General features: G+C 31.9%; 3 protein-coding genes across 3 annotated transcripts; 2 read left to right on the forward strand and 1 right to left on the reverse strand.

Annotated features, from left to right (window-relative positions):
* The first annotated feature begins 1500 nt into the window (after positions 1 to 1500).
* LOC109817842 (aluminum-activated malate transporter 2) lies at positions 1501 to 5606 on the forward strand. Its single transcript, XM_020383185.3, has 6 exons — positions 1501 to 2087; positions 2164 to 2310; positions 2399 to 2674; positions 4115 to 4224; positions 4319 to 4462; positions 4581 to 5606. The coding sequence occupies exons 1-6, from the start codon at positions 1757 to 1759 to the stop codon at positions 4929 to 4931; spliced, it is 1359 nt and encodes a 452-aa protein (XP_020238774.1). The 5' UTR covers positions 1501 to 1756; the 3' UTR covers positions 4932 to 5606.
* Positions 5607 to 6205: 599 nt separating this feature from the next.
* On the forward strand, positions 6206 to 6667 carry LOC109817843 (antifungal protein ginkbilobin-like protein). Its single transcript, XM_020383186.1, has one exon. The coding sequence runs from the start codon at positions 6206 to 6208 to the stop codon at positions 6665 to 6667; it is 462 nt and encodes a 153-aa protein (XP_020238775.1).
* A 1128-nt stretch (positions 6668 to 7795) lies between these two features.
* LOC109817848 (protein trichome birefringence-like 10) lies at positions 7796 to 11783 on the reverse strand. Its single transcript, XM_020383193.3, has 4 exons — positions 11127 to 11783; positions 9805 to 10194; positions 9359 to 9517; positions 7796 to 8762 (listed from the first exon to the last, which is right to left on the reverse strand). Exons 1-4 carry the CDS (start codon positions 11633 to 11635, stop codon positions 8387 to 8389), a joined length of 1434 nt encoding a protein of 477 aa, XP_020238782.1. The 5' UTR covers positions 11636 to 11783; the 3' UTR covers positions 7796 to 8386.
* Between the last annotated feature and the right edge of the window lie 663 nt (positions 11784 to 12446).

Here is a 12446-nt window from a genome sequence, read left to right on the forward strand (position 1 = left end):
CATTTAAAATCAACACTAAAATTGTGTGTAACTATATGTCAAATAGATATATACCTACATATATATATTGTATTTATAGTAACACTTTTTGTATGTCACTATATATAATATTTCTTGTAGTGTGTGTATGTGCAAAGACTTTTGATGTTTAAGTCAATACTTACAAGGGAGGAATAGAAATGATAATGAATCAAACCAAATAAAAAATAGTTTGAAGCTCCATTTTATATAGTTTGTGAATCAAATAAATTGAACTTAAGTTAAGGATTGAATTTGATAAATAAATAATTAAATTTAAATTATGTATACTTCAATTCACTTAGTTCATAAATCAACTCAACATATAAATATATAATTTATATAATTTATTTTTTATTTAATTTCAACTTATTAAAATTTGAAAGAACTTTTAAAATTTAGTTATAATTTAATAATAATAAAGGAAATGAACATTTTAAAATTTTATGATTATGGATTGATGAGTTTTCTATTATTTTATACAAGGTGAAATAGTTCTAATTAATTTCTACAGATTTTTGTTATAATCATGTTTCTTTAGAGTTATAACTTGTAATCTTGCAAAATTAATAGAATAAGTAACTTTTGTCTTAAAAAAATAATCATCTTATCTAAAATATATTATTCAATTAAAATTTTGATATGTATAAGATTCAAAAAAAAATTGAGACTTGGTTCATATGATTCAATCTAACAAGTTGAACCGAGTTGCTAATGAATTTAAATAGAGTCGAGTTCAAGTTGAAAAAAAAAATTCATGTCGAACTCGAATTAAGCTATGAGTTGAGTCAAATGTTACTGAGTTAAACTGAGTTCAACTCATTTCTAACCCTAAAGAAAGGTTAAGATTGATGAAGATCTTGTATGCTTGTATGACCTATTTATATTATTCTTCTATAAACTATATATAGTGGTGGTTCTTACATTATAAAGCATGAGACACACATCAAAGAGTGAATCTCATGATTTTGATAGTGTCTTATTAATAGATAATGTGTTAGATCTTATGTTAATTGAATGAGAGTCGGTTTAGGGTCTATGGTCAAAAGATTCTCAATCTCTTAAAAGTGATGGACTTTGTAAAAATTTAATAATATTATACTAATATACTAATTTTTTTCTTTAAAGTGAACTTAAATCTTCTCCATAGGTTCAAAACAAAATCGAATTTATATTGAGAAAAATACTAACCAGAAATTTTTTAAAAGTCTATTTTAATACAAGTTTATAAGGGTTTTTAAGAATTTTTTTATATTAAAAAATACTCTCTTTTTTTTATAGAGAAACTATAAAAAGAGTTCTAACTTTTTTTCAATCATACTCTAACATTCTTTTGTTAATATTATATCTACTATCAATTTTAATTGTAAATTACAAATTTTGGTGCAATAATTTAAGAAAGACTTATTAAATGAAAAGAAAAATCTACGATAAATATAAGCTTAAAAGAAAGAGTATTAGAAAAAGTGTAGCTAACATTTTATTTATATTTATGTGATTTAATAAATAGGTAAATTTCATTTAATAATAAACTATGTGTTAGAAATATATTAATAAACGTCATCACAAGATTACTTGGATCCTTTAGAATTTGATCTCTCCCGTCACCATCAGTCTCCACTTATGTGCCACAGTATAAATGGGGTATCTGACCAAATTGAGTTTCTCCAAGAGAATGAGTCAAAAAATCCTAGAGAGGAAAAAGGAAAGAAAATAGAGAGAGAGAGTAAAAGACAAAATGGAATCAAGTCATGTAATAGCGATTACAAATGGAGAAGAGAATATTGGAGATAGGAATAAGGAGAATAAAACATTCCAATTTCGACTTCCACCCACTATTTCCCATCTTGGGAAAAATGCAGTCCACTGTGTCTCCATTACTTCCAATCTGAGACAGAAGCATATGCAAAGTGAGCATGACACGAGGAAGAAGATCCACTGCATCAAAGTGGGAATCTCCTTGGCTTTGGTTTCACTTCTATACCTCTTGAATCCTCTCTTTGATCAAGTTGGAGAAAATGCAATGTGGGCTATCATGACTGTTGTCGTCATGTTTGAATTCTCCGCAGGTGACAATAATATCATATATTCAACTCTCACTCATTGCAAACATGAATCTAAGAATGTTACATTAATATATGTCAGGTGCAACACTAGGTAAGGGCCTCAATCGAGGATTAGGAACAATTATAGGAGGAGGACTTGGTTCCTTAGCAGCATTTTTTGCCCAAAGCATTGGAATGGGCAGGGTTGGCAATTCGATCATAATCGGTGCTTCGGTATTTATATTTGGTAAGTTAATTATTTATTTGGACATTATTATTTATATATGCGTTAACCTATGGTTAATTTTGATGTGGCATGTGTATTAATTTTTCAGGATCTGTTGCAACATATCTTCGACTGGTTCCAAGCATAAAGAAAAGATACGATTACGGAGTGATGATATTCATTCTAACTTTTAACCTAGTTGTGGTTTCTGGCGTACGAGTTCACATGAAAGTGTGGGATATAGCTCGCGAACGGCTCTTGAATATTCTGATTGGGTTCATTGTGTGTGTTTGTGTGAGTTTGTTCGTCTTTCCTTTGTGGGCCAGTGATGAACTTCATCATTCCATAGTCTCAAGATTCCTCGACCTTGCTAATACAATTCAAGGTAGTTCGATCGATCAGTTTCTTTATTTCAGACAAATAGTTCTATTTTTACTAATATCTTTATTTTTTTAAAAAATATTATTTAAAGAATACTAGCCACAAGTTTGCACGTAATGTATCATCAATCACGATGTGACCCCTGTATCATAAGGTGGGTGCTAAAAGAGATTTTTTTTAATCAAATTAAGATTGGTGATATCACTTCAAATAAACTACTTTCTTATATGTATATTACAAAATAAAAAATAAAAAAATCTCAGAATACATCTTATTTACTATATAATATACAACAATATTTTCGTGAATATCATTATTAATTATAGTTAATTACATATATGCACACATATAAAGAAAGATCAAACTCTACACATGGATAAGTATTTTTACACAATTAATTTTTTTATATTAAACATTAACATAAAATTCACTGTTGAATTATAAATTCGGATATAAATATATTTATATTAATTTAAAATACTTAATACTTCATTTATATATATCAAGATCAATATTTGCTCTTAAAATAATTTCTTTCTCTTTCATTTCTATAAAATTTAAAATTATTATATTTGATCTCTATATAAAATAAGTAAATTTTGTTTTTTTTTAAATATTTTATTTTATTTTTATCTCTCCAAATTTTGAAATAACTTATTTAATTTGATCCCAATATATTCATTTCAAAATAGATAAAAAATATTTATTTTAGATATCTTAATAAAAATTTAGAAGTATCATATATTGATATGATACCATGGACAATATAGAAAATGTCACATAATAATAAAAGTTAAAAATAATATTTTTGAAATTTAGATAAATGTAAATAAAGAAATTTGATTACAAAGTCTGAATTCAAAATCCACTCATTGAATTTTTATTTATTTATAAGATTTAGCATAAACAAATACAATAATAAATTATTGTAATTCAACCAATACACCGGTAAACAATGTAAGTCTTCAATATAGAATGTATGGATATATTTCATAATAAGTACTAATAAAAAGATTCTTTAAAATTTTAAACTAATTAATTTATGTACGAGACAATTTATAAAATCTCCCTCATAAAAGTATTTAAAAAAAATATTTTTTTATAAACTAAAATTATAGTTTATGAATATGTCAAAAATAAGTTTTTGAATAAACTAATATAAACATAGTTAATTAATTTGTACATAAATTAGATTTAATTTATAGAGAAAATAATTATATATTTTTTCTATAAGTATTTAAGAGAACATTATCTAAATAAACTTTTATGTAAAAACTAATTTAAACTTTTAAAAAAATAAAATTCCCTTTTATTTATTTATTTTTTATAAAAAAAACTTGTAGAGAAATTTATCAAAATTAAAATACCAATAGTCAAAGTCTTAGAAAAATGTGTGGATGGGATTCATATAAAATTCATTGATTCAACATTTTTTATTATATAGATTGTTCAGGCGAATGCACAAAAAACGTTAGTGAAAAAGAAAACCAACCTGGTACTAACTTGAACGTTTGCAAGTCGGTGTTGAACACCAAGTCAAAAGATGAATCATTGGTAAGCCAAGTTTGAATTAGATACGTTCCTTAAAATTGAATGAAATTAATTCTATTATATTAAGTGTAGAATAAAGTTAATAATGTGTTTTCAGGCAAATTTCGCAAAATGGGAACCCTGGCATGGAAAATTCGGATTTTGCTACCCTTGGGGAAGGTACTTAAAGATTGGTGAAATGCTTCGAGAACTAGCTGCGTTTATTCTTGCAGTGGGACGTTGCCTTGAAGCATCAAAAGAGGTAGCTCATATATATCATAGGTCTATATTTTTATGTTTTTTATGTCCATAGATAGGTATACGATTATCTTATTCTTAATAAGATTTAATGGGCTCACTTAATGAATCTTTGCATTCAGCCCATGGCTTGTTTGAGAGAATCGCAATGGGTGCAATTAGAAACATGCGAAGCAATTGAGTCGAGGGTTGCATGCATTGTGCGAGGACTTGGAGAAAGCATGAAGCAAATGAGGAAATGTGATGCAAAGGAAAGCATGTTGGCACAGTTGAAAGCCGCGAGGACAGATTTGATGATGCTAATTTCCACGTCCAAAATGGTAGAACTTGAGGATGAACAAGTGGTTGCAATTGGTAGCTTCGTCTTCTTGCTCATGGAAGTGATAGGGAAGGTAGAGGAATTGGTGAAGGAGGTGGAGGACCTTGGTGATGTCGTTGCTTTTAGCACCCCAACAACTCCATTGTCTTCGTAGACACCACTATGATACTGTGTATAAAGCACTTCCCAATTTTGGGTCACACGTTAGAAATATGTGTTTTTTGGGGTCATAAAAAAGACACATGTTTTTAATAACAAATATGTATTTGAGTCTATTATCATATCCATGCTAGATTAATTGATATAATATGCAATTTATGTACCTAACTGTCTTTGTGTTAATTAATGGAAATAAATATAAAAATAATTAAATAAATAGGATAAAAAGCCAGATATTAAAGAAGTGTTATCACCGGCCAAGACCAAAAACACACTAAAAAAAATTAATACTATTTTTTTATAACTCATAAATACTTTAAAGTCCATCTTATTGACATTATTAAAAAAAAAAAAAAGGTTCATTTGATTGAATAAGGAAAGGAGGAATATTAAAGTTTCATCATGCTTATGCCATCGCTCACGCGATGTTATATTTACACAGTTTTAAAATGTATTTTTTTTAATCTGAAAAAGGAAATACGAAATGGACGTACAAATCTAATCTTGAGGTTGAATCTGACAAAAGCTAAGCCCGAACGTTGAACAGCACAAAAGAACAAAGTTTAAATGGCCGGCAACAATGCACAGCACTTCTCCACTTGAAACCTCCGCTGCACGCTGTCATGTCACAAATTCATATAATTCAATCAGATTCACCCCTCCTTCATTCTTTTAAGGAAACTTCATTTTTTTAATGATAAAGTATGTTAGTAGTTTTATTAATTTATAAACTGATAATAACCTTTTATCCTACATATAAATAAAGTTTAGAGTGAATCTATATATAAGTTTGAAGTTTTTTTTAAAAAAAAATATTTCAGTTAATTAGACTAAATTTTGTTAAATACTTTGAGCTATCTTTAACTATAAATGAAGTCATCTAGCAACATATAGAAATGAAATACCAATCGTATAACTTTATTCTTTATTCTTTTTTTTTTTTCTCTTCTTTTCTTTAGTCAATTAATAAAATAAATCCTTAATTTTTTTTACTTTTCTCTTATTTTATTTGCTTTTTTTTTTTTTTCTCATCATCCCTCATACGAAAAATTTTCAAATTAGTATAAAGTGATTAGTCTGTGGTATAGTGAGTAAAGCATACACCTAGCATAAAGAAAATTCTGTTGGCCTGAATTTTCAATGTCTAGAAGAGCAACAATAGTTGGTAAAAGGAATGGGGAAGAATGGTTAAGAAAATAAAATGGAACAAACAGACGTGACTTACAATAAACAAATAAACAAATAGTATGTTGTTCATTTTGGCGTATCATGAATATGATTGCAACCAACAGGGACAAAAGCTCTTTAATCGAAGACAAGAAGAAGATGGGGTTTGGAACAAAATGTGTAGCAATTGCGATTGGTTTGTTGTGGCAGTGGGGTGTTGCTGAATGCATTCCCAACACTAACATCATCAACGTTCTGTGCAACAGTGGGGTGTACACCTCAGGGGACCCGTTTGGTATTAGCCTAAGCTATGTGTTGGGGGACTTAGAGAAGGAAACACCAACACAGAAGAATTACGAGTACCACAACATTTCACCTTATCCTAATGCCTATGCCTATGGACATGCTTCTTGCAACCTTAACATCACTTCCTCTGACTGCAAAACATGTCTTGGCGCTGCTAAAACAGCCTTGTTTAGCACGTGTCAGACACCACGGATCGGGGCTCGTTCGGTGCTCCATCATTGTACAATCAGGTACGAGCAATACCCCTTTGACGATTAGAAATTGGACCTTTCTATGGAAAGTCAGCCCATGTTTGGATTCATCTTTTTATCTACGTCATTTCTATCAAATATTCATGTATTTTATCTTTTACTTCTATCTCAGAACCTCATTCATCATCTTATCTTTCCATCATGTTTTTTCATGTCAGAATTCAGATCATTTAGAATTCATATTGATAAAAAATGGTTACTATGACTTAGTTAAATGTTGGTATGTTTAATGTTTCCTTCAAATATGATTGAGTTTGTAATTGATTCTGACTTGAAATAATCAGATTATATAATGAGTCGTACTATTGATTTGTTTTTAATGAAAATTAAGTTTGTAAACGTTTAACCAATCATTTACCATATATTGGGTACCACAATTATACCTGAACTAAGTCTAAATAATTCGTCTTTCATTTCAGAAGTGTGATTTTTTTTAAAAAAATAAATATAGTTTTGGGGTTTCCACATGTTTTTTATTCCACGTTTTATGGTGCATAACATGGGTTCAAACTTGCATGATTCTTCTGCGTGTTGAATAAAAGATCAGTTGCGTGATTTCAAAACTTCAGAAGGGGAAAAGATATGCACTAAATAAATAGGGAGAAGGTAAAATATTCAAAATGTCTCCTCAGCCTGGATATATTTTTGGGATCTTGAAAAGTATAATATTTTTGGATCAGTTTGCTTGATATTATAAAAATAAAATGATTTTTCCTTCTAGGATCACCAATATTCTAGTATTAATACTAAGGATCCAACTCATATTAAAATCATTGTTGACAACAAATCTCTCCTGAGATTTCAATTCAGTTGCAATCACAAAAACTCAACTTATTTTCAGTATTATTGATGTAACCTATCTTTAGGCATATTTTTAAAAAAATAATAATAATGGAGTCAATGTTTTATTTAACAATAGAAACATCTCCGTTGATATTAAGTGTCATTCAAGCTCAATTCATAGGCTGAAACACGATTAACCAAAGGCATTGCCGAGTATGGTTCACGCAAAGTGCATAATGTCAATTTCAAGAAAAAGGTATAGTCTAACGTATATGCTTCGTAAGCATTATTCAAAGGAAATAGAAAATACAAATAAATCTTCAAAGTTGAACCAGATTACAGGAATTGATGATTGAGCCGTAATTATTTTCTGGATCACCATTCGAATTAAACATTTAATACAGTACCAATGCATATGAATTACTCGAGGGTATTTGTCTATGTAAACAAAAACAGTTAACCCAAAAAAAATAAAACCAATCTCTTATTATATACAGTGTACAACCAGCAACTTCATGGACTCAGCATATATCCCACTACGCTTTTGAACACCATATGAAATTTACAAAAAATTAAATGCTGTATACCTTCTGATCAAATCAAGTTTGGATCTCTGGTTACTTTTTCCTTTTTTGTACAAGATATCCCTGAAACTCACCATCCAAAATTAAGTTTCCATCTAGATATGTTCACCTACAATGGCAGACCCTTACAGACAGGGTCAATCAATCATTTTGTAGCAAATTTAAACAGCTTAATTTCTTTAGTTGCTAAGAGTAAAATTCTGTTACAAAAAGCAAACTAACAAATTGTTAGATGCACCAACTAGTAAGACTGACCAGAAAGATGCCATATTCAACTTGCAGCTTCACCTCATTCACCAAGGGTTGGCAAAAACTTGTATAACTTACTTAGAAAATTCTCTGCAAACTGTATAAGCCAATTATAATGGAACTTGAGAAACATCTGTTGTATTCCGTCTCCGTTCATATAAATCCTCCCGCTTAAGAAGAAGTGCATAAAGCATCTCATTCCATGAATCAGGAACACCAGGTAGGCACCAATGGCTACAGTCTTGCCGCTGCATAGAGGCTGTGCCATCTGGCCCAAGATAGTAAATGGATGCGTGGCCATCTCTTCTGCGCATTGACATTTTTGTGACATTAAGAAGGTCCAAATTCAAAACTTCTGATTTATTTGTGCGTTCTGACAAGACATCGATGATGGTTGTGAAATGGATGTCAGATACTTCTGGCAAGGAGCCTAAATCAGGTAATGTTTCCAAGTGACAACCACCACCAGTATTCCAGTCTCCACCCCTGCTACATCCAATGCATGTGTCAAGAACTCACTCGTATCTTCTTCCACATGTTAGCGATCATTCAGTCATAGCAGATTCGGAAAGTGTTGTTAAAAAGATTTTGACAGTTTGTTCAAATAAGGAACCATCACAGATTTATGATATGTTAAAAATTGTGTTCCCTTGCATTCAATAGATAGATGCCAGCTAATAATAGCATTACTAGATAAACAGTTGGAAAAAAGAAATCATTAATGCCACCTACTGTGCAGTTAATGTGGTAAGTCAGTAAAGCATATGCATCTGTTAAAAAGGAAGGCCCTAAGAAACAGCAAGTTTTGTGTGCTTGAGTCTTAAATTTTAAGCCACACTTGAAAAAAAAAATACAATCCAAAAACCAAAAATGCTTGCCAAAAGGTGTAGTGAAAAGAAAATCTTGTAACAGCCAAGTAATCGTATAAATTTAGTTAAGTTTAGGCAAATGTCATTTTATCAACCCTAATAAATTTATTGGAGAAAGAGCACAGAAACTAAGTTCACCATTAGAAAATTAATTGACTGGCAAATTTTGAAAGAAACAAGTATAGGTAAATTGGTTTGAAAGTTTACACAAACCTGAAATGAACAGGAGCATAAGTTCGGAAAAGGACATAAGTTTTGTTTAGGTTTACTTCATTGGCAATCCAACCAACTACTGTTTCCATTGATTTTCTGAATGCGTCTTCCGTAGTCATATTCATCTTCACTTCCTCCCCTACTTGGAAGTAACAACCCCTAAGAAATGAAATGAGCCAAAGATCAAAATCGCATATAATTACTTGAATATTGATGGTTTAATCACATGAAGAGTAAAAAGCACAGTCACAAACTATTAACAAAGAAATTTACCCTAGGCCCAAGCTTTTCTATATCATGGAGATAAACAAGCATAAACAATCAACTTATGTATATTGAACTTTACTAGAAGACATGAATCAGAAGAGAACCCAGTCCCTCTACATAATCTTTAACTGAATATCAGAATAGTTGCTAGTAATATCAAAACTAAAAAAAATCCTTACATTTTAACGGTCTTCTCATTATTCCACCAATGTCCAGCATTGAGAACCAGCACGTCTGCATCTCTCCACTTATGAGAAATCCAGTCCATATGATCCACTCTCAAAGTCATTCTCACCCCATCCGGTGCTCCAGAAGGTGGCCGTCCCTGTACTACAAGATACGGTGATCTATAGTATTCAATGGTGCAGTTGAAATCTTCAAACTTGAATGCCAAGAAGCCTGTGTGCTTTGTAATTGGGCTCCCATTAACCTCATATACACGAGTCTTGTCAGCAATTGCAGAAGAGAGCATGCAAAGGAGTGATTCCCATTGGTTTCTTCCAATCGAATCACCAACAAAAACTAATCGCTTGTCCCGTAGCTTTTCCAACATCCTCCTTGCATCAAATCTGTAACGAAAGTACAGTCCCTCATTATATTTCATTCCAACAACCGATCTAAAAGAAATTAACAAAGTATTGTATGTACAAGCAAAAGGCTAGCTGAGATGTAAATGGAACAAGCTGTGCAATTAAGAGCAGGAAACACCACAACAGTTTGCCCCCAAATCATAATTTATAATTTTTCTTGCTTTTGAAAAAGAAAAACAGACACAGAATAGTTGTTGAACTTGAGCAATACGCCACAGTTTATGGATAGGCAGGTGATGACAAAAGAAACTAGAAACAGTTGTTGACATTGACAATTTAGGTATCATCAGTTCATCACTAGTAAAAAAACAATAACAGAAACGCCCTTCTTCGTTTATAATTTCTGACAAAACTCACGCCCTAAGTTTGCTTCATACGAAAACCTTTTTTCCCGTATTTAACAATCCTAAAAAAGCAAAAAAAAAAAAAAAAAAAAAAAAAAAAAAGAGCAAACACTTCCTTCATACTAATTCATACAAAATAAAGCTAAACAGAAAAAGGGAAAACACTTCCTTCATACTAATTCACACTAAGTAAAGTTAAACACAAAAAGAATAAACACTTCCTTCATACCAACTCATACAAAGTAAAGCTAAACAAAAAGAGAACAAATACAATTAATCGAAGTATAAAGAAAAGAGGACAGTTCATCAAAACAAAACAAATTCGTGGCATGTACAGAACACACGAAAGCGCATGAACGGTGATCCCATAAGCAAGCAATCAATCAACAAGGAGACAAAATTCCAAAAAATCATTTTGTGTTCAGAGTAACAAACAACAAACCAAAACCAAGCTTCACTTTTTGTCTTCATTATTTCAGCACAACCTTCCACCAATGACCAACCAAACCAAAACCCAAAATTAATCTCGAGAAAAGAACAAATAAAAAAGATGGGGTTGGTCAGAACCTGGGCAAGTTGCAATCTTTGGGCTGCCATCGCCACTTGGTGTAGAAGGTGTCAGGTCTCCCATTCTCGGAGCAGCGAAAACCTTGATCCAAGAAGGAACAATTGGCGGAACGGTAAAGGGGATAGGTCTCATCCCAAACCCAATTCCCATCAAAGACATCACAGTTGTCGCCATCGTGGCTCAGAAACTGAACCGGGGCAGAAGTAGAAACAGAAACAGAAACCGAAGCAGAAGCAGAAGCAGAAGAAGAAGCAGAAGAAGATGAAAAACCCAAGTCAAGGATAGTGGTGGTGGCACGAGAGCGTAAGCCGTTGAAATCCAAGTAGAAGAAGCACGCAAGGAAGAGAATAGCGACGAAGAAGAAGGCGAGTACTCCGAAGGAAGATTCGAGAGGGGAAAAGCGTTTAAATTTGTTGAAAAAATGAAAGTGGGTGACCGTGTTGTCGCCAGAATCCTTGGGAGAAGTTGCGGCCTTGCTCATCTCGTTGGGTTGGAACCAAACATTCATTCATCCATTGAGGGATAGATGAAAGAGGAAGCATCAATGGCAGAGAAGCCAGACACTCTGGTTAAGGTAGTGTTTGGGGATAGCCAACGAGGAAAGTAGAACTTTCGCCCTATGTTTAGGCAATTTATTTACATTAAGAACAAAATATGATCATGTCAACTGTCAACTTAATGCAACATTAGGGCTGTGTTTGTGTTTCATATCCCTTTCAAAACATGCCAAACTTAATTTTTACTTTTCAATGCATAAAATTCAAAACTAACAAAATTAAAAATTAATTAAAATCAATTTTTATCCAAACACACACTATAATTTCGGAATGTATTTGTTCCGGTATTGAAGATCATCGCCGAAGAACTCTTAACGATACCGAGCTAAAAGAACTTGACAACAATCTTGACCTAGAACATTTGATAAGAGTAACCTGCCCTCTTAGACCTAATCATATAATGGTGTAGCGTTACAGACATGAATCGCACACTCCTCTTTATGATCTCATAAATCACGCCTCATTATGGACTCGTAACTCCCGGTATTTATTCTCGTTCCCACGGATTGTGGGATCTTATTGATTGTCTGAGTGAGCCAATGAATCTTTCCATATTTGGGTCCTTATTATGGGTTCGCCATTTTGCCGATGTGCCTCGGGTCAGCCAATGGGAGACCACCACGGTACATAGCTCCCCATGCTCGAGCACTAAGGTGCGAAGATCATATTAGATCAATATTTTACCGACCTACTTCGGGTCGCTCATGGGAGACCACTCCTAATTCCTACTATTCTTATTAATTATTAATATTCCATAGTCGA

The sequence above is a fragment of the Cajanus cajan genome, chromosome 6, assembly GCF_000230855.2.
Source record: "Cajanus cajan strain Asha chromosome 6, NIPB_CcT2T_4, whole genome shotgun sequence".
Classification (NCBI taxonomy): Eukaryota; Viridiplantae; Streptophyta; class Magnoliopsida; order Fabales; family Fabaceae; genus Cajanus; species Cajanus cajan.

Bases quoted from the DNA above. Each gene is read 5' to 3' on its own strand.
- LOC109817848 (XM_020383193.3), bottom strand. From the start codon at position 11,635: ATGAATGTTTGGTTCCAACCCAACGAGATGAGCAAGGCCGCAACTTCT. The intron at 10,195-11,126 runs GTTCTGACCAAC...CTTTCGTTACAG, and splicing joins AAAGATTGCAACTTGCCCAG to ATTTGATGCAAGGAGGATGT. The intron at 8,763-9,358 runs GTTTGTGTAAAC...TGGATGTAGCAG, and splicing joins TATGCTCCTGTTCATTTCAG to GGGTGGAGACTGGAATACTG.
- LOC109817842 (XM_020383185.3), top strand. From the start codon at position 1,757: ATGGAATCAAGTCATGTAATAGCGATTACAAATGGAGAAGAGAATATT. The intron at 2,675-4,114 runs GTAGTTCGATCG...TTTATTATATAG, and splicing joins CCTTGCTAATACAATTCAAG to ATTGTTCAGGCGAATGCACA. The intron at 4,225-4,318 runs GTAAGCCAAGTT...ATGTGTTTTCAG, and splicing joins AGTCAAAAGATGAATCATTG to GCAAATTTCGCAAAATGGGA.
- LOC109817843 (XM_020383186.1), top strand. From the start codon at position 6,206: ATGAATATGATTGCAACCAACAGGGACAAAAGCTCTTTAATCGAAGAC.